A 20,300-nucleotide genomic window follows, 5' to 3' on the forward strand; every position below is an offset into this window, starting at 1 on the left:
AAAGGCAGCTTTATTCTTCAGGTCAGAACAATAAAGTGATACCACATATATACTGTTTTTTATGTTGACGCTTTTACATAAAAAACATTTTGTAGAAAAAATAATTATTTTTGCATTGCTTTATTTTGACAGCTGTAACTTATTTTTCCGCTGTATGATGGCTTATTTTTTGTGGGACAAGATTACGTTTTTAGAGGTATAATTTTTATTTACATTCGTATTTTTTATAGCGTTTTATTTCACTTTTTGTTTGGCGGTATGATGATAAAGCATAGTTTATTGCCTCGTTTTATTTTTTTTAACGCTGTTCATTGAAGGAGTTAACGAGTGGGACTGTCTTATAGGTCGGGTCATTCCGGAAATGGCAATACCAAATGTGTATTTTATTTATTTTTTAAATATTTTTTAAATTTTTAGTAACTTTTTTTTTGTTTTAAGTTTGTACATTGTCCCAGGATCAATGCCCAGTGATGTCACTGTCATTATTGACAGCGGCATCACAGAGGTTAAACGTCCGCAGTCGGTGCTAGCATCGACCACGGGTGTTGATGCAGGTTGTCAGCTTTCACATAGAGCTGACGCTCGCACTAGATCGCGACGCTGCTCAGTTTGAACATGTGCAATCATGGCATCATTTGTATACGGTGGTTTGCAGGAACACAGCTCTCACAGCGCCATACATATTCGGCGAATGTCGCAAAGGGTTTGAAAGAAACCCTTTCCTACCTTTTTCCCCCAGAGTCAAAACTTTTTTATTTTATCTGTCCACACACATATTAGGGTTTGTTTTTTGTGGGATGAGTTGTAATTTTGAATGACCTCATTTATTTTATCATGTGATGCAATGGAAAACGGGAAAAAAAATTCCAAGTGTAGTGAAATTGCAAAACAAAAGCAATCCCACAAATGTTTTTTTTTTTTACTTGTCATGTTCAGTGTACAGTAAAATTAACATGGCAGTATAATTCTCCAGGTCAGCACAATTACATATTCATTACCACAAAATTAATTTTACCAGTTAATGTATGGAAAGACAGGGAAAAAAATCATCAAAGTGCAGTGAAATTGTGAAAAAGACACAATTCAGACATAGTTTTTGGGAATTGTTTTAACTGTGTACATTGTATGGTAAAACAGATCTTGCATATGAATATGATTATGCTCATCAGTACAATTACAGCGATACCAAACATCCAGTTTTTTTAAATTATTTTAATAGTGGGGTTTAAAACGTTCTGGTTTTAATACTTGAGATTTGGACCCAAATAAGGTCACCGTGACGTGGTGAGATGGCCTTTACATTTTTTTAAATCAAAATCATATGTTAACCAAGTACCCTATATTATCAAAATGTTTTCCAAATAAAAAAAAAATCACAACAAAAATATCGAGTATATCCCTGAAAATATCATTCGCCAAATGCTGGAATGTAGCTGGTGCGTTACGAATGCCAAAAGACATAACGAGATACTCGAAATGCCCATAACGTGACCGAAAAGCCGTTTTCCACTCATCGCCAGGACGAATCCGTACTAGATTGTACACTCCACAAAGATCCAATTTTGTGAAGATTTTGGCATGTCGCACTCTCTCAAGTAATTTGGGAATTAGTGGAAGTGGATAAGAGTTTCTGATTGTGATTTTATTGAGCTCCCAGTAATCAATGCATGGTCGGAGTGAGCCATCTTTCTTTTTGACAAAGAAGATTGGAGCACCTGCTGGGGAGGAAGATGGTCGTATAAACCCCTTGACTAGGTTTTCATCTATGTATTCCTTGAGAGCTTTTAATTCTGGCCCAGACAATGGATAAATAATCCCGAAAGGAATTGCAGCACCAGGCAATAATTCCACAGGACAGTCATAAGGCCGAGGTGGCGGTAATTTATCCGCATTTTTTTTGTCACACACATCAATAAAATCCCGAAACTCTACCGGCAATGTCGAGTCGACCGTGACTGCTGTCTTCACTGAAGCCAGCTCTCCGGACAATGCTGATTCATTTGGAAACTATAATTCTTTTGTTGTCCAATTGATAGTCGGATTTCGCAGCCGCAACCAGGGCAAACCTAAAATAATAGGAAAATTGGGAGAAGAAATCAACAAAAAGGACATATTTTCAGAATGATCCACGCCCATACGAATCTTTAATGGGACTGTTTCGAGTTTCACAGGCCAAAAAATTAGTGGAGACCCGTCCACAGTTTCCATAAACACCGGAGAGTCTCTTTTTCATGAGCGAATGCTATGTTTTTCAGCAAAAGAGATGTTCATAAGATTGCTGCAAGCTCCAGAGTCTATCATGGCGGAGCAGGTGATCCAGCAGGAACACACCCAAATTTTGATGGAAACGCAACAGAGCGAATCCCTCGTCGCTATGGTTGAACTTACGGAAAGTAAAGCTATGTCCACAGGTGATGATGTTACTGATGAGTCATCAGGAAAATCAAAGTTTTCAGCAGATATTTCCTGTCTGTGTGGAAGAGAACACACTGAAGGTAGATCCGAAAAATCAAGGTCAGTTACTGCAGCTGCGGACTTGCGATTTTTCCCGGGGCACTCTGAAATATAATGACCCGATTTACGGTAGTAAAAACAAATTCTCCTTAAAACGATTTTCTTTACGTGCATCGATGGGTTTCCTCCGTACTACGTCAACCTGCATAGGTTCCAGCTCTGTCTGAGGTAAAGTCTTAGTCAGCGCCTCCTTGGTGGATGGAAAAGGCATAAAGTTATTACGATTAGCATCGGCCCATTATTCTTGGCGACGTTCGGTAAGACGAATATCAATCCGAATGCAATGATGTATAAAGTCAGCCAAGTTAGTAGGTGATTCACCTCAAGCTAGTTCATCTTTGATGGAAGCAGATAAACCTCTTCTAAATACTGCATATTTCGCTGAATCACACCATGTAGTATCCAGCACCCATTTCCGAAACTCCATTGCGTATTCCACAACAGGACGCTTCCCCTGACGTAGTGTCAGTAATGCGGTTTCAGCTGTGATACTCCGATTAGGGTCATCAAACATTTGACATATTGCTGCAGTAAAGTCTTTTAGGGAATGCAGGCACACATCTGTTGTGAATTCTGTGGCTGAGTTCACTTCTGTGGTCACAAGTGGTATTGCAGTCTCTGGGCTTCCTCCCTCAGGTGTTTTGGTGAGCTCGTTGGCTGCCTTGCTATTTAGCTCCACCTGAGTCTGTCTTCCTTGCTCCTTGTCTATGTTCCAGTGTTGGATCTGAGCTACTGCATCTTTCCTTGGGCCTGCTGCTCTGCTAGTTAAGTGCTTCTAGTTTGTTTTCTGTTTTTTCTGTCCAGCTTGCTATTAACTTTTGCTGGAAGCTCTGAGAAGCAAAGGGGTGCACCGCCGTGCTGTTAGTTCGGCACGGTGGGTCTTTTTGCCCCTTTGCGTGGTTTTCATTTTAGGGTTTTTTGTAGACTGCATAGTTCTCTTTGCTATCCTCTCTCTGTCTAGAATATCGGGCCTCACTTTGCTGAATCTATTTCATTCCTACGTTTGTCTTTTCATCTTGCTAACAGTCATTATATGTGGGGGGCTGCCTATTCCTTTGGGGTATTTCTCTGAGGTAAGTCAGGCTTGTATTTCTATCTTCAGGCTAGTCAGCTCCTCAGGCAGTGCCGAGTTGCATAGGTAGTGATAGGCGCAATCCACTGCTGCTTATAGTTGTGTGAGGATAGATCAGGTACTGCAGTCTACAGAGATTCCACGTCTCAGAGCTCGTCCTATTGTTTTTGGTTATTGCCAGATCTCTGTATGTGCGCTGATTACTGCACGCTGTGTTGCCTGATTGCCAGCCATAACACACATCATTAGTCTCAATCAGTGGATTAGCCCAGGCTAACGCTTTGTTTTTTTTAGCAACATAATTATGGTCAACACTTTATCCCGATCGGTTGCAAACTGGGCCGCACGTGCAGAGAAATACAGCCGGCATCGATTCAAAAACCCCCGAAATTTCTCTCTTTCACCACCAAACTTGAATGGTGGGAGTTTAGGAAAAGCCGGACCAGGAGCCGGATTTGGAGCAGACAACATGGTTGCAGCTGTAGTCTCCACATTTGAAAGTCGAGACGCTAAGGCCTGAATAGACGTATCGGCCACATTCGCATTGTGATTTGTTTGCGATTCTAATGTCCCAAGTTTAGTTTTTATAGCCTGCAGCTCCCCATGAAGTCCAGAGACAAATGAGCAAAGTTTTTTCATTCGCACCTCCATAGAATCTGACCCAGAGATCTCCATTTTTTGGGCTTGAGTATTCTGTAATAAACTTAGTGCTAAGTGCAGTGGAGATCTGTATCATGGGTCAGAAAAGAGGCCGAGAGACAATAGGTTAAGAGTTCAAGAATATTTATAATATTTATAATGATATGCAGGTAAACAGCTACGACATAGCAGTTAGTAGCAGACAGAGCTGGATAGGCAGTAAGCACGTGTACAGACCGTGGAAGTCCAAGTATGTCAGGTCCAGAGACCTGGAGACCCAGACCGGGCCTCCTAGCAGGGAGCAGTCCAGCGGCAGATACGAGTGCAGAGCAGATCCAGGGAAACAAGACTTTGCAATGAAGAGGTGTAGAACCCGAGACAGACGGGGTATCCCAAAGTAACGAAGAAACCAGCAAGATAGCAGTTCTTCCAGCTTGATCACAAGTCAGGAACAAGATACTCAAGCAATGAGTATATATACAGAGCTCCCTTAAATACACCACAGACAGGAACAAGTAAAATCTGACAGGAAACAAGATGGCCCCCATGAGGCCAATGACACCATCTTAGGTAAGGGCAAAAGTAACTGAACTGAGGGCAAACAGATATACAGTCCAACTCCTTACATCAAAGCAAAAGGTGGCTACTTTGAAGAACCTAGAATATAAGACATATTTTCAGTTTCACACTTTTTTGTTAAGTATATAATTCCACGTGTTAATTCATAGTTTTGATGCCTTCAGTGTGAATTTAAAATTTTCATAGTCATGAAAATACAGAAAAATCTTTAAACGAGAAGGTGTGTCCAAACTTTTGGTATGTACTGTATAAATATCTATACATACATATTTATTTAACTGCATGCTATACATGATGTTAAATGCATACACTGAAATCACCAGCTTATGTGACTATGAGATATACTCACCACAGTTTGACTAAAGATTTTGGCCAATTCCTTGGATGAAAGAAGATCTCTCAATAAAAATGGGCAGTCAGTACCGATTAATAAATATGCCTAAAACAGAAATCAGGTATACGGTGAAGAATAAAATTATTGAGTTGCAGAATAATTATGCAGATACAGTTCTTCAAAAAATACATTTTAAAACAAAATAATCACTACATGGCTATTTTGGTGTATTATAAAACAGAAATGTGTCACTTTTTCAATTATAAATGTTTAAATAATATGTAATAAAAGTGTGTATTATTTTCTTCTAAGTGGGCTATCATGGCTGAAAGGATCTGTGTAGTATCTGTATGACACACCAAGGATAGCAGTCTAGGCTAGAGTTGTATCCACTGTGTACCTCACATACTATATGCCATGCTGAATTTACTAAACATGTGATGTGGGGGAGAAAGCAAGACGACAGCACATTGTATTTACGTTCTTCAAACAACATCGGCTCATAAACCAATCTGCTCCAGATAACATCAATGACCTGCAATAAGCTCTCCGACAAGATTTTGTGGTAACCACTAGTGATAATAATCTTTATTTTTATATAGCGCTAACATATTCCGCAGCGCTTTACAGTTTGCACTCATTATCATCACTGTCCCCGATGGGGCTCACAATCTAAATTCCCTATCAGTATGTCTTTGTAATGATGAGCGAGTGTACTCATTACTAGAGATTTCCCGAGCACGCTCGGGTGTCCTCCGAATATTTGTAAGTGCTCGGAGATTTAGTTTTCATCGCCACAGCTGAATGATTTACAACTGTTAGCCAGTTTGATAACGTGGGGACTCCCTAGCAACCAGGCAACCCCCACATGTACTTATGCTGGCTAGTAGCTGTAAATCATTCAGCTGCGGCGATGAAAACTAAATCTCCGAGCACTTACAAATACTCGGTGGGCACCCGAGCGTGCTCGGGAAATCTCGATTAACGAGTATATTCGCTCATCACAAGTAACCACAGGAAAAAATGCAAAACAGTTGTATTTTTGCTGTGAATCCGTAATATTCACAGCAACAACGGTAACTACCAAATACAGTTTAAAAAAAAACGTTCAGATGATAACCAGGTTTTTCTTCTGCAATTACCAGATAATGCCAATTATTTTAATGAAACAATGATCAATAAAAAATAAAGAAAATGCCCTAGATATAGAAGAAAGCAAAAGCTTATTTTCTTGAAAGTGATGTCTCTTTTGCTTTCTGGAAGTCATGTCCTTCAGCACCACACCAATGGGAAGAAAGATGCAGAATCTGGGTTTCCAATAAGGTCACACAGAGCTTTTGAGTGTGGATTTTGAAGCAGTTATGCAACTTATCACTATTTTGCACTATTTGGCTATGTGCACAAGTTCAGGAAAGTGTTTAGAATTTTCCTGAGCAAATCCAGACTTTTTGCGCACAAAATCCGCATGCGTTTTTTTCGCGTTTTTTTTTCCCCTCAAATTTTTCACATTTTTTCCCCGGAGCTTCCCAATGCAATAATATAGCGGCAAAATGCGAAAATTCTGCAAAATTAATGAACATGCTGCGTTTTTTACTGCAAAATGTGCTCAAAAATTGCGGAATGCATTAAAAATGATGGGATGCTTATGTATGCTTTTTTTTAGCGTTTTTCTGCGGAAAATGAGCGAAAAAACGCAAAAAAAATGTGAAAAATCCTGAACGTGTGCACATAGCCTTTAACACATTAATGCTAATTGCCTGTTTTTCACCTTCCTGACCAGACCAAATTTTTCAGATCTGACCAATGTAACTTTATGTGGTAATAAATATAGAATGCTTCAACATATAACACTGATTCCGGGGAAACTGCACACTCAAGGAATTTATCCAGAGATATGAAGGGCATCTTGAACCCACAAGTGCTTTACAGAATTTTATAATTCAGCTGTGAACATGAAAAATCACATTTTTTTTCTCACATATGTACTTTTAAGCTTAAATTTTTCATTTTCGTGGGGGTAACCAATAGATAATGGACCCCACAATTTGTTGTGCAATTTCTCCTAAATACACAGATACACAATATGTGGGGAGAAACTTCTCTTTAGGCACATTGCTGAGTTATGAAAGAAAGGAGCGATGCTTTAGAGCACTGACTTTCATGGAATGGTTTGCGGTTATGTCTCATTTCCAGAGCCCTTGAGGTGTCAAAACAGCAAAGCCCCCACCACAAGTGGCTTCATTTTGGAAATGATCTAGGGGTCTATTAACAGTTTTACTAAAGGGCCACTGTCACCCCCTCCAGCCGTTATAAACTAAAAGAGCCATCTTGTGCAGCAGTAATGCTGCATTCTAACAAGGTGGCTCTTTTAGTTTTTGGTGCATTTATTCCCAAAGTAAAGCGTTTTATAACTTCTCCAAAATACCTGTCTTTAGACAGGGAGGCAGGTCCTCAGCCCCCTGCTTGAAACGCCAGGCTTGCAGACTGCGCCTGTGCGGTCGCCCTCCCTATGAATCCCAGCCCTGCAATGTGCATAATGCATAACACACTGCGGGGCTGGGATTCCCAAGGTGGGTGGCCGCACTGGCCGCACAGGCGCAGTATGAAAGCCTGGCTGTGACGTCAGAGCTTACTGCGCCTGCACCAGACAGTACTACACAGCGCAGGCGCCAGATTTCATGCGAAAACAGCGCGGAGGGGGCGGCGCCCGGCGCCCCTGAAGATTTGAGTGACGGCAGTGTGGCGTTTCAAGCAGGGGGGTGAGGACCTGCCTCCCTAGCGAAAGACAGGTATTTTGGAGAAGTTATAAAACGCTTTACTTTGGGAATAAATGCACCAAAAACTAAAAGAGCCACCTTGTTAGAATGCAGCATTACTGCTGCACAAGATGGCTCTTTTAGTTTATAACGGCTGGAGGGGGTGACAGTGGCCCTTTAAGGTTTTTCCTGGTCCGTAAACTTATAATGCGGTGGAATATGTAATATGTGCAGATTTCATCGGGGTATAATAAAACGGTGCAATAAATCAGATATTGAGTAAAATGTGTGGTACATTATGAAACAGTCTTATGGATATACTAGCTTTTGCAGGACATGTGTTGCAATGCAAAGTGGTGTTCTTTCTTATTCGTCTTTTATAATACCCTACATTTTGTTTGTGACCTTACTCACCTCAGATGAACAATGTTGTCCTGGTGCAACATGGGCACTTTTAGTTTCAGAGGTACTGGATCCCTCCCCTTCCTGACTTCCAGATGTTAGGGCCTTGATTACTACCTCCTAAAACTAAAGAAATGTGCCATCACGATGTACAGCACATACTGGTACGTGTAATACAGTGTCATCTGTACGATGTGCATGGCCAGTTTTCTGTACCATACTTTCGTTTTTCGCATAGCACTGTAAGGTTGGAGAACTTGAGGAAGATCAACTCCCCCATGTTCTTAGTTTACCCCAAGACACAGTCTGGTTTGGGGGGCCTGTGTAGATTATAAAGTGGTGGGGTGATGCAATTTTTGTGTATTGTGGTCAAAATAACAACATCTCTCTTGTCCTTATACTTATCCTTCACCAGATTGCCGATACATTGGGCTCTGTTCTCTACCTTTCTCAAGAGATACCCAATTAGGCTACGTTCACATTAGCGTTGTGCGCCGCTGCGTCGGTGACGCAATGCACAACGCACGCAAAAACGCACCAAAACACACGCAAAAACGCTGCGTTTTGCGACGCATGCGTCGTTTTTTGCCGAAATTCGGACGCAAGAAAAATGCAACTTGTTGCGTTTTCTTGGTCCGACGCTTGCGGCAAAAAAGACGCATGTGTCGCACAACGCAACAAACAAAAACGCATGCGTCCCCCATGTTAAATATAGGGGCGCATGACGCATGCGTCGCCGCTGCGTCGCCCGATGCAAACTAGCATAACGCTAGTGTGAACGTAGCCTTAGTGACCTAGGTACTGTAAGCCTCTCTGGTTTTGGAGGAATGCTGTGGTAGAACTTAAAGAGTGGGATGCTGGTGGAGAAGTCATCTATGAAGAGGTAATAACCCTGAAACAGCAGTGGGTGCACCAATTCCTACACAGTATTGCCACTGACTCTCAGGACAGGGGGGCATTCAGTGGGTTCATGCTGGGTGTCCCAACCTTTAAAACCCTTAAATCTGTGGGTGTACCCTGAGGTACTCTCACACAGTTTGTACATCTTAATCCCATGCTTTGCACTATTAAGGCACAAGAATTGCCAGAATTTAAGCTTCCAGTTGGAATGGATTATAGATTCCTCTACGCAGATGTCCCTTTCGGGGATGTTCACCTCAGCAAATTTGTTGCTAAAGTGATCAATGACCAGCCTAATTCTGAAAAGTCAGTAAAAGTTGGGATCATCTCGGGGTGTGCATAGTCATTATAATGCAAAAACTTGAGAATAGCCTCAAAGAATCTTAAAAACAAATCCCAGACAATCACATTGTATGATTTTTACATAATTTGATTTTATGGCAAGTATTTGATACAATAGAAAAAAAGAACTTAATATGTGGTAAAGAAACATTTGTTTGCAATTACAAAGATCAGACGCATCCTGTAGCTATTGGCCAAACTTACACACTGCAACAGGGATATGGGCCCACTGCTGCATAGAGATCTTCTCTAGATCGTTCAGGTTTCAGGACTGTCGCTGGGCAACATTGCCTTTCAGCTCCCTCCAAAGATCTTCTTTTGGGTTCAGACCTGGAGACTGGCTAGGCCACTCCAGGACCTTGAAATGCTTCTTACAGAACCATTCTTTAATTGCCCTGGCTGTGTGTTATGGGTCACTGTCATTCTGGAAGAGGGAGCCACGACCGATCTTCAATGCTCTTACTGAGGAAAGGAGGCTGTTGGCCAAAATCTTGTGATACATGACCCCATCCATCCTCCCTCTCTTCAATACGGTGCAGTCGTCCTGTCCCCTTTGCAGAAAAGGACCCCCAGAGTATGATGTTTACCCCACCATGTTTAACGGTAGGGAAGGTGTTATTGGGGTTACACTTCTCCCAAATTCGGTTAGTGGGGTTGATACCAAAAAGTCCTATTTTAGTCTAATCTGACCACATGACCTTTTCTCATCTCTCCTATAGATCATCCAGATGGGCATTGGCAAAATTCAAATGGGTCTGGATATATGCTGGCCTGAGTATCTCACATTGAAGTCAGCTGGAGTGGCTTATGAAACGAGTTGTCTTCATACCATGTAATATCAATATTTACTTACTTCTCTACTTATTCACTTTTTTTCCTATTATCTTATATGTTCAGAAGTAATGATGTGTTCCTTTTTTTTCCCTTTCTCTTTGGAGTAAGTTGTAATATCTGGTTCTAGAATTTAGGGTGAACAGAGGGGGGGGGGTATCTTCCTGCTATTGGCTTTTTCCCTTCCCCCTAGTGCAGGCGTTAATCATTATTTAATTACTACACACATGCCCTATTGGGTGTTATCGAGCTACCACCACTGTTTTTTAAATCAAATCCTATAATTAGCTCTCCTCGATCTTCTTTTTCACCTCTCAACTAAAATGTTATATTAGCATGTTATATTAGCATGTTCTCATACACTTTATGCAGTATTAGCCCTCTGTGTCTGTACTGCTACATACTTAGGCAGGTAACTGGTTCATGCAGCTTTACATGAACACCTGAGCCTTACACTATAGCTGGTCCGAATAACTAAAGCAATTGTTACCATCCACCTCTCGTGTCTCCCCTTTTCCCCATAGTTTGTAAGCTTGCGAGCAGGGCCCTCACTCCTCCTGGTATCTGTTTTGAACTGTATTTCTGTTATGCTGTAATGTCTATTGTCTGTACAAGTCCCCTCTATAATTTGTAAAGCGCTGCGGAATATGTTGGCGCTATATAAATAAAATTATTATTATTATATAAATTATTATTATAGTCTCAATTTCTTCACATCACTGATTCTGGATCAATATGGGTCAGTTTAAGTTTTCTCCTTAAGGGTATGTGCACACGATACGGATTTTCCTGCGGATCTGCAGCAGTTTCCCATGAGTTTACAGTTCAATGTAAACCTATGGGAAACCAAAAACGCTGTGCACCTGCTGCGGAAAAAAACGCGCGGAAACGCAGTGGTTTACATTCCGCAGCATGTCACTTCTTTCTGCGGATTCTGCAGCGGTTTTACAGCTGCCCCTATGGAAAACCGCAGTTGTAAAACTGCAGTGAAAACCGAAAAAAAACGCGGTAAATCCACGATAAATCTGCAGCAAAACGCAGCTTTTTTGCCCTGCAGATTTATCAAATCTGCTACGGAAAAATCCGCAGTGGCCAAGAATACGTGTGCACATAGGCTTAAAGTAAAAAGCCTCAACTTGCCATTTTTGATCAAATTCGGTTCCTAATTGCACTTCCAAATATTACCCAACCTGATTCCACAGTACCAATCCAAATATAAAGAGGTGGCCGTGGCTTTTCACAAATTCTTTTTTCCATAAGTTCTAAAGTTCTACGTTCTATAAGTTCTTTAGGCAGATCTGTCTTTCTACAAGTGTCTTGGATTCCTGTAACTCAGTGGTTGCGATTTTCCTAACCAGGGTCAACCGAAGTTTAGCTCCAAATGTCGGAAGCTCCTGGAAGAATTTGCCACTTCCTCTCGTGTGATGTGTGACTTAGGCGGCGATTTCAACTTTTCCTGTTAACCCAGGAATTGGTACAGGTGCTACTCACAAAATTAAAATATCAAAAAGTTATTTTAATTCAGTTCTTCAATACAAAAAGTGAAACTCATATTATATAGTCATTACAGAGAGATCTATTTGAAGTGTTTACGTCTGTTAATATTGATGATTATGGCTTACAGCCAATGAAAACCCAAAAGTCATTATCTCAGTAAATTATAATACTTTATAAAACTAGCTAGAAAAATGATTTTAAAATCCGAAATGTTGGCCTATTGAAATGTATGTTCATTAAAGGCACTTAATACTTCGTCCAGGCTCATTTTGCATCAATTACAGCATCAATGCGGCGTGGCACAGAAGCGATCAGCCTGTGGCACTGCTGAGGTGTTATGGAAGCCCAGGTTGCTTTGATCAGACAACAGATCCATTAACTGTAGCAGGTGGACCCAGCCCAGCCAGTAACAGATCTCCAGAACTCCATAGATTAGATCATCCATTCATGACTCCAGGATCACAGCCTAGAAGATCATCTCCCCTCAACATCACTCTAACAACAACAATTAATACCCCAAGCCGCCCCCAAGAATTAAGCCTGGCTCTCAGAAAACACACCCCTCCCAAAGCTAACTGTGCATTGGTGGAGGTATCTCACTCAGGCTGAACCCCATTACCTGGGATTGCTTGTGAGATCCCCTGTAGTGACTGCTTCCTTGCGTCTAATATCCCACATCCACAGAATGGGTCTATTTGATGGCAGCACAATGATGTGAGACCTTGAGATATAAATGAGATTAATAGAATGATTGCTTTACATTTAACTTTATTAATCTCCTGTCTGGCCTTACGTATACATAAGATCCAGCCTACTGATTGCTATGTAAAGATTTTTCTTGTTGAAGAACTTTTTATCGCTTTAGTTATCTAATAAAGTCTCACAAAGTCTGAACTGCCTCCACCTCCAGCTGGATCATTTCTCTTTTTGTCTTCCAGCCTACACGTCTTCCTCTGCTTGCTGTCACTGAATGGAAAACATGGACCCCTGAGGATGAACTGATGAGTAAGCAGATCTCTAATAAAACACAGCAAGCAAAGATCTTAGAAAACATAACAATATTGACGCAAATAGTGCTCCGTGCTGGAAAATTATGCATCCCGTAGAGTTATGGACTCCACTCTACTGGCATTCATCATATAGTCTTTACTAAGTGGCCAATTCCTCACTATGATATATAACCAGTAAGTTACCACCTTTATAGGATGCCTTGAAAATTAATTCACCATTTTCAGATAATGCTTCAAATGCTTTTCCCCTCTAATGGGAGTAGATTGGAAAATGTAATGTTCATCTGGGAGCCTAGTTTAAGGTCAGCCGTAATTAATTTGGTGAAAATATCCACACTTGTTTTGTCTGACCCTGGAGGCATTTTATTGCTCTTTGGTCTTAGATTGGTAAATGGGCCAGTGGCCAATGCTCTAGAATCTTTATCTCATAAATGTTAGCTTAGTCTCACATCTGGTAAATCTTTATTCCTAGTGCAGCACATTCTGCCTGATCATGGATGTTAAAAAAATCTCTTCCATTTTAGTTTTCTTGAAAATAAATGAATATTCTTTATCCAATTAAATTCATTAAACCTAATTTGTAGGCACAAATGACAGCCCTTTATGTAAAACTAGTAGAATACCCATGGCTTCACTTGCGGAAAATATGCTAAATTGTTGGTTATGGTAGTTAAAGTGTCATCCTGAAATTAACATTTTCAGAGCGCTACAGTAAAAATAAAAATCCACTTTAAATTTTTATTATTTTGGCATTTTACTAACTTGTTGTAACATTGATGTGGACAACAACTTTTTTTAATTTCAAAATTTTTATTGATTTTACATATTCAATACATATTATGTAGTATAAACTATTACAACTATTTTTTTTAAACTTTTTTTTATCAAAAATGACAATTTTTGCACCTTACACAAACATATAAAACATTTACACCCAATTAATAACATAGTGCAACCCTTCCCCCCTCCCTCCAGTGAAATCTATAAGTAGTTCACAGACAGAAGAGTAAAATTGGTTTACAGTTAGACAACCATCTGTTGTAGTGCTTTTTGGTAAAAAATGTTTCTGGTTTTACCTTCAGGTGCATATATTCATAGCCATGAGTCTGACCAGACGTGTCTGACCATCTTAGAAATTGCATCTTTTAAATTGCAGATTTTTAATTGCTATGAATTAGACTAGAATTGGACTGGAATTGACTGGAAGGTAAAGGAATAGAAAACCACTATAATGTTTCATTTTCTTTCAACATTCAAACCCATACTACCCAGTAAGGAGCTAGTCATTTCGTCCTCAATCCTCCCCAGCCACCTCACCTCCTCCACAGAACTATTCCTCCACATACAATCCTTTCTCTCCAGGCACACACGGCCACATCATGACCTATCCAGCTCACACCTTCTAACGCTCAGTCTGCTGCTCCCAGTGGCGTAGGAAGGGGAGTGCAAGGGGGGGGGTTTTTGGGCCGCCCCGGGCGGCACAATGCGGGGGGCGGGTATCAGAGCGGCTGCGCGCACTCATTCTCTGCTCCTTCCTCTCTGCATAGTGAGGACTGGAGCAGAGCGCTGGCAGTGCGCGCGGCCGTGCAGAGTTGCTGGCTGCAGTGTAGCCGGGGCACACAGACACAGTCACACACGCTGTGACTCACCCCCGCACCTGCAGTCAGAAGCAGAAGCTCCGATCCCTCCCCTCCAGCAGCGTCACAGCTCTCACACTGTGAAGAGCCATGGAGGGGCGGGGCTAAATGTCGGGGGCAGAGCCACGGACAAGCAGGAAGAAGAGGCAGAAGGAAATATGAAAATCAGAGCGGGAGACAGAAAAGATGTGAGAGACAGAAAACACAACAGAGGCAAGACACAGGTGAGAAGTATATATATATACAGTGGGGCAAAAAAAGTATTTAGTCAGTCAGCAATAGTGCAAGTTCCACCACTTAAAAAGATGAGAGGCGTCTGTAATTTACATCATAGGTAGACCTCAACTATGGGAGACAAACTGAGAAAAAAAAATCCAGAAAATCACATTGTCTGTTTTTTTATCATTTTTTTTTGCATATTATGGTGGAAAATAAGTATTTGGTCAGAAACAAACAATCAAGATTTCTGGCTCTCACAGACCTGTAACTTCTTCTTTAAGAGTCTCCTCTTTCCTCCACTCATTACCTGTAGTAATGGCACCTGTTTAAACTTGTTATCAGTATAAAAAGACACCTGTGCACACCCTCAAACAGTCTGACTCCAAACTCCACTATGGTGAAGACTAAAGAGCTGTCAAAGGACACCAGAAACAAAATTGTAGCCCTGCACCAGGCTGGGAAGACTGAATTTGCAATAGCCAACCAGCTTGGAGTGAAGAAATCAACAGTGGGAGCAATAATTAGAAAATGGAAGACATACAAGACCACTGATAATCTCCCTCGATCTGGGGCTCCACGCCAAATCCCACCCCGTGGGGTCAGAATGATCACAAGAACGGTGAGCAAAAATCCCAGAACCACGCGGGGGGACCTAGTGAATGAACTGCAGAGAGCTGGGACCAATGTAACAAGGCCTACCATAAGTAACACACTACGCCACCATGGACTCAGATCCTGCAGTGCCAGACGTGTCCCACTGCTTAAGCCAGTACATGTCCGGGCCCGTCTGAAGTTTGCTAGAGAGCATTTGGATGATCCAGAGGAGTTTTGGGAGAATATCCTATGGTCTGATGAAACCAAACTGGAACTGTTTGGTAGAAACACAACTTGTCATGTTTGAAGGAAAAAGAATACTGAGTTGCATCCATCAAACACCATACCTACTGTAAAGCATGGTGGTGGAAACATCATGCTTTGGGGCTGTTTCTCTGCAAAGGGGCCAGGACGACTGATCCGGGTACATGAAAGAATGAATGGGGCCATGTATCCTGAGATTTTGAGTGCAAACCTCCTTCCATCAGCAAGGGCATTGAAGATGAAACGTGGCTGGGTCTTTCAACATGACAATGATCCAAAGCACACCACCAGGGCAACGAATGAGTGGCTTCGTAAGAAGCATTTCAAGGTCCTGGAGTGGCCTATCCAGTCTCCAGATCTCAACCCTATAGAAAACCTTTGGAGGGAGTTGAAAGTCCGTGTTGCCAAGCGAAAAGCCAAAAACATCACTGCTCTAGAGGAGATCTGCATGGAGGAATGGGCCAACATACCAACAACAGTGTGTGGCAACCTTGTGAAGACTTACAGAAAACGTTTGACCTCTGTCATTGCCAACAAAGGATATATTACAAAGTATTGAGATGAAATTTTGTTTCTGACCAAATACTTATTTTCCACCATAATATGCAAATAAAATGTTAAAAAAAACAGACAATGTGATTTTCTGGATTTTTTTTTCTCAGTTTGTCTCCCATAGTTGAGGTCTACCTATGATGTAAATTACAGACGCCTCTCATCTTTTTAAGTGGTGGAACTTGCACTATTGCTGACTGACTAAATACTTTTTTGCCCCACTGTATATATATATATATATATTACATCATTGTCTAAGGGTCACACTTCCGTCTTTCTGTCTGTCCTTCTGTCTTTCTTTCTTTCACGGATATTCATTGGTCGCAGCCTCTGTCTGTCGTCGCTGATTGGTCTCGGCAGCTGCCTGTCATGGCTGCCGCGACCAATCAGCGACGGGCACAGTCCGATTAGTCCCTCCGCTGCACACACTGCCCGGCGCCCGCTCCATAATCCCCTCCAGTCACCGCTCACACAGGGTTAATAGCAGCAGTAACGGGCCGCGGTGTAAGGCACTCCGTTACCGCTGCTATTAACCCTGTGTGTCTCCAACTATTTACTATTGATGCTGCCTATGCAGCATCAATAGTAAAAATATGTCATGTTAAAAATAATAAAAAAACAAAAAACCTGCTATACTCACCCTCCGCCGCCTTTCTCGCTCCTCCCCACGCTCCAGTGCCCGCTCCATGCAAGCGGCAGCGTCCGGTGCCAAGGATGGTATGTGAGAAGGACCTGCTATGACGTCACGGTCATGTGACCGCAACGTCATCACAGGTCCTGCGCTCATACCAACCCTGGGACTGGAAGCTGCCTCGTGCGGTACAGGGCCAGAACTTCATCGGAGGGTGAGTATATGTTTATTTTTTATTTTAAGTCTGTATACTACGTGACTCTGTGCTGTATATTCCATCACTGGGCAATATACTACGTCGCTGGGCAATATACTACGTGACTCTGTGCTGTATACTCCGTCACTGGGCAATATAACACGTGGCTGGGCAATATACTACATGGCTGAGCAATATACTACGTGGCTGGGCAATATACTACGTGGCTGGAAAATATACTACGTGGCTGAGCAATATGCTACGTGGGCTGTGCAATATACTACATGGCTGTGTTATATACTACGTGGCTGTGCTATATGCTATGTGGGCTGTGTTATATACTGCGTGGGCTGTGTTATACACTACGTGGCTGTGCTATATGCTACGTGGGCTGTGTTATGTGCTACATGGGCTGTGTTATATGCTATGTGGCTATGCTATATTTCTCTGCTGTATCTGCATCATGAATCGTGCTATGTGTTAAAGGGGGGACCCACTGAGACTCTTTCGCCCGGGGCCCTCTAAAACCGCGGCCGGCGCTGCAGCTGTTTAAAGCTATTGACGTGTGGGCCCGCGCCCGCACGTCAATAGTTAACAACAGCCACCAGCCATTTGGAGGCTGGCAGCTGAAGTCGGCCGCAGCGCACACGTCGCCGGCTTCTGACGTCATTGTCAGTCGCCGGCGAGTGTGCGCTGCTGGAGGGAGCTCGCCGCATGGAGCGCTGGTCAGGTGAGGAGACTCTGTTTGTTTTTTTTTTTTTTGATAAGCCAACGGTGGACACACTGCGGCAATGCTTGACACACTGGGGCAATGCTGGAGACACTTGGGCAATGCTGGAGACACTGGGGCAGATTGCTGGACACACTGGGGGCAATGCTGGAGGACACACTGGGGCAATGCTGGACACACTGGGGCAGATTGCTGGACACACTGTCTGGGGGCAATGCTGGAGACACTGGGGCAGATTGCTGGAGACACTGGGGCAATGCTGGAGACACTGGGGCAGATTGCTGGACACACTGGGGGCAATGCTGGAGGACACACTGGGGCAGATGATTGCTGGAGACACTGGGGCAATGCTGACGTCAATGTCACTTGCCGGCGAGTGCACGCTTCAGCTGCGTGGAGAGAGCAGGAGCGTGGTCAGGTAAGCAGAACTTGTTTTTTTTTTTTTTGCAGTCCCGATCATGCGTGTTGTCCTATTTTTGGTAACCTTTGTGTGTATTGAGCCGAGGAGGGGGGGGTGCCAAACTCGGGGGCAGCCCCGGGCGGCAAAAGCTCTAGCTACGCCCCTGGCTGCTCCTCATTGCTGGCGACATATCCCCAAATCCTGACCCTCCTCATCACATCCCCACACTCATTTCTAATCCCCTGCCACGATCCTTAACACGTCCTTGCAACAACAGTAACCTCATACCCATTCATCCAGCCTGCCACTCCCCAATTTCCCTATCTGGAGCACTATGGAACGCACACACAGTCTGCAATAAACTGTCATTTACCCACAACCTCTTTATCAATAACAAACTCTCCTTCCTTGGCATCACTGAAACCTGGCTCACCCCCTCTGACTCAGCCTCTCCAGCCGCGCTTTCCTATGGTGGATTCCAGCTCTCTCACACCCCTCGCCTCAGCGGCAAGCATGGCGGAGGAGTTGGTTTTCTCCTGTCAGATAACTGCTCCTTCACCCCAATCCCACTTCCGCCCTCTGTTACCCTCCCTTCCTTTGAAGTGCATTCTGTGCGCATCTACTCCCCCTCCAACCTCCAACTGCCTGTGATCTACCGTCCCCCAGGGCCAGCCACCACCTTCTTTGACCACTTCACCACCTAGCTACTCCATTTCCTCGCCGCTGACATCCCCACTATCATCATGGGCGACTTCAACATCCCCATTGACACTTCCCTCTCAGCTGCCACTACACTTCTATCCCTCACTTCTTCCTTTGGCTTTGCTCAATGGTCTTCTACAGCCACTCACAAAGATGGTCACACACTGGACCTCATCTTCACCCGCCTCTGCTCCCTATCTAACCTCTCTAACTCACCTCTTCCTCTTTCTGACCACTACCTACTCACATTCTCTTCCCTCTCCACTCCTTGTATACAATCCCCACCCCACAAACTTTCACACCCTCCCAGAAATCTTAAACACCTTGATCTCCACTCACTCTCTGAATCCCTCCTCCCTCTCACAGACATAAGCTCCCTACACAACGCGAATGACGCTGCCGCTCTATATAACACAATAGCTGTAGCTTTGGAATCTCTTGCACCTCTCACACATACCAAAGCTTGCAAAATCAACAGATAGCCCTGGCACACCCGCCTGACCAAAGAACTGAGGTGAGCTTCCAGGGCTGCTGAGCGCAGATGGAAAAGATCCCACTCCAACGAGCACTTCATCACATTCAAACAGTCCCTCACTACTTTCAAGACCACACTCGCCACAGCTAAACAAACCTACTTCTCATCTCTCATATCCTCCCTGTCTCACAACCCTAAACAGTTATTCAACACCTTCAATTCTCTCCTCCGCCCCCCAGCACCTCCTCCCTCCCCACTCATCTCAGCTGAAGACTTTGCCTCATATTTCAAGCAGAAGATTGAGAACATCAGAGACAGTTTTGGTCAACAACCCCCAGAGCCCTTCCTCCCAACTACCCAGCCCTCCACCTCCAAAACCAACTTCTCCACCATTACAGAAGACGGACTTTCCACTCTTCTCTCAAGATCGCATCTCACCACCTGTGCACTTGACCCACTCCCATCCCACTTCATCCCAAACCTCACCACAGTCTTCATTCCAACCCTAACCCATCTCTTCAACCTATCACTAACAACTGGCGTTTTTCCCTCAAGCTTTAAACATGACTCAATCACACCTATCCTCAAATAGCCCTCTCTTGACCCATCCTCTGTATCTAGCTATCGCCCTATATCACTTCTCCCCTTTGCCTCAAAACTACTGGAACAACATGTCCATCTTGAACTGTCCTCCCATCTATCTTCCTGCTCCTTCTTCGACTGCTTTCAATCAGGCTTCTGGTCCCACCACACCACTGAAACTGCCCTAACTAAGGTCACCAATGACGCATTAACCGCCAAGAGCAAGCAACACTACTCTATCCTCCTCCTCCTGGACCTGTCGGCTGCCTTTGACACAGTGGACCATTCCCTATTATTACAGACCCTCTCATCACTTGGCATCACAGACTTGGCCCTATCATGGATCTCATCATACCTAACAGACCGAACATTCAGCATCTCCCACTCACACACCACCTCCTCACCTCGCCCCCTATCTGTCGGAGTCCCGCAAGGTTCAGTT

At 43.3% G+C, this 20,300-nt stretch overlaps 1 protein-coding gene across 10 annotated transcripts in view; it reads right to left on the reverse strand.

Annotated features, from left to right (window-relative positions):
- ERMARD (ER membrane associated RNA degradation) overlaps positions 1–20,300 on the reverse strand; it is a 591,898-nt gene that overhangs the window by 377,865 nt on the left and 193,733 nt on the right. For all 10 annotated transcript variants that reach the window (XM_069769331.1, XM_069769332.1, XM_069769336.1 and 7 more), the window contains one exon: positions 5,154–5,243. In XM_069769331.1, the coding sequence (XP_069625432.1) occupies positions 5,154–5,243 (90 nt within the window). The remainder of the gene's footprint in view (positions 1–5,153; positions 5,244–20,300) is intronic.

Source organism: Ranitomeya imitator, chromosome 5 (genome assembly GCF_032444005.1).
Source record: "Ranitomeya imitator isolate aRanImi1 chromosome 5, aRanImi1.pri, whole genome shotgun sequence".
Lineage (NCBI taxonomy): Eukaryota > Metazoa > Chordata > Amphibia > Anura > Dendrobatidae > Ranitomeya > Ranitomeya imitator.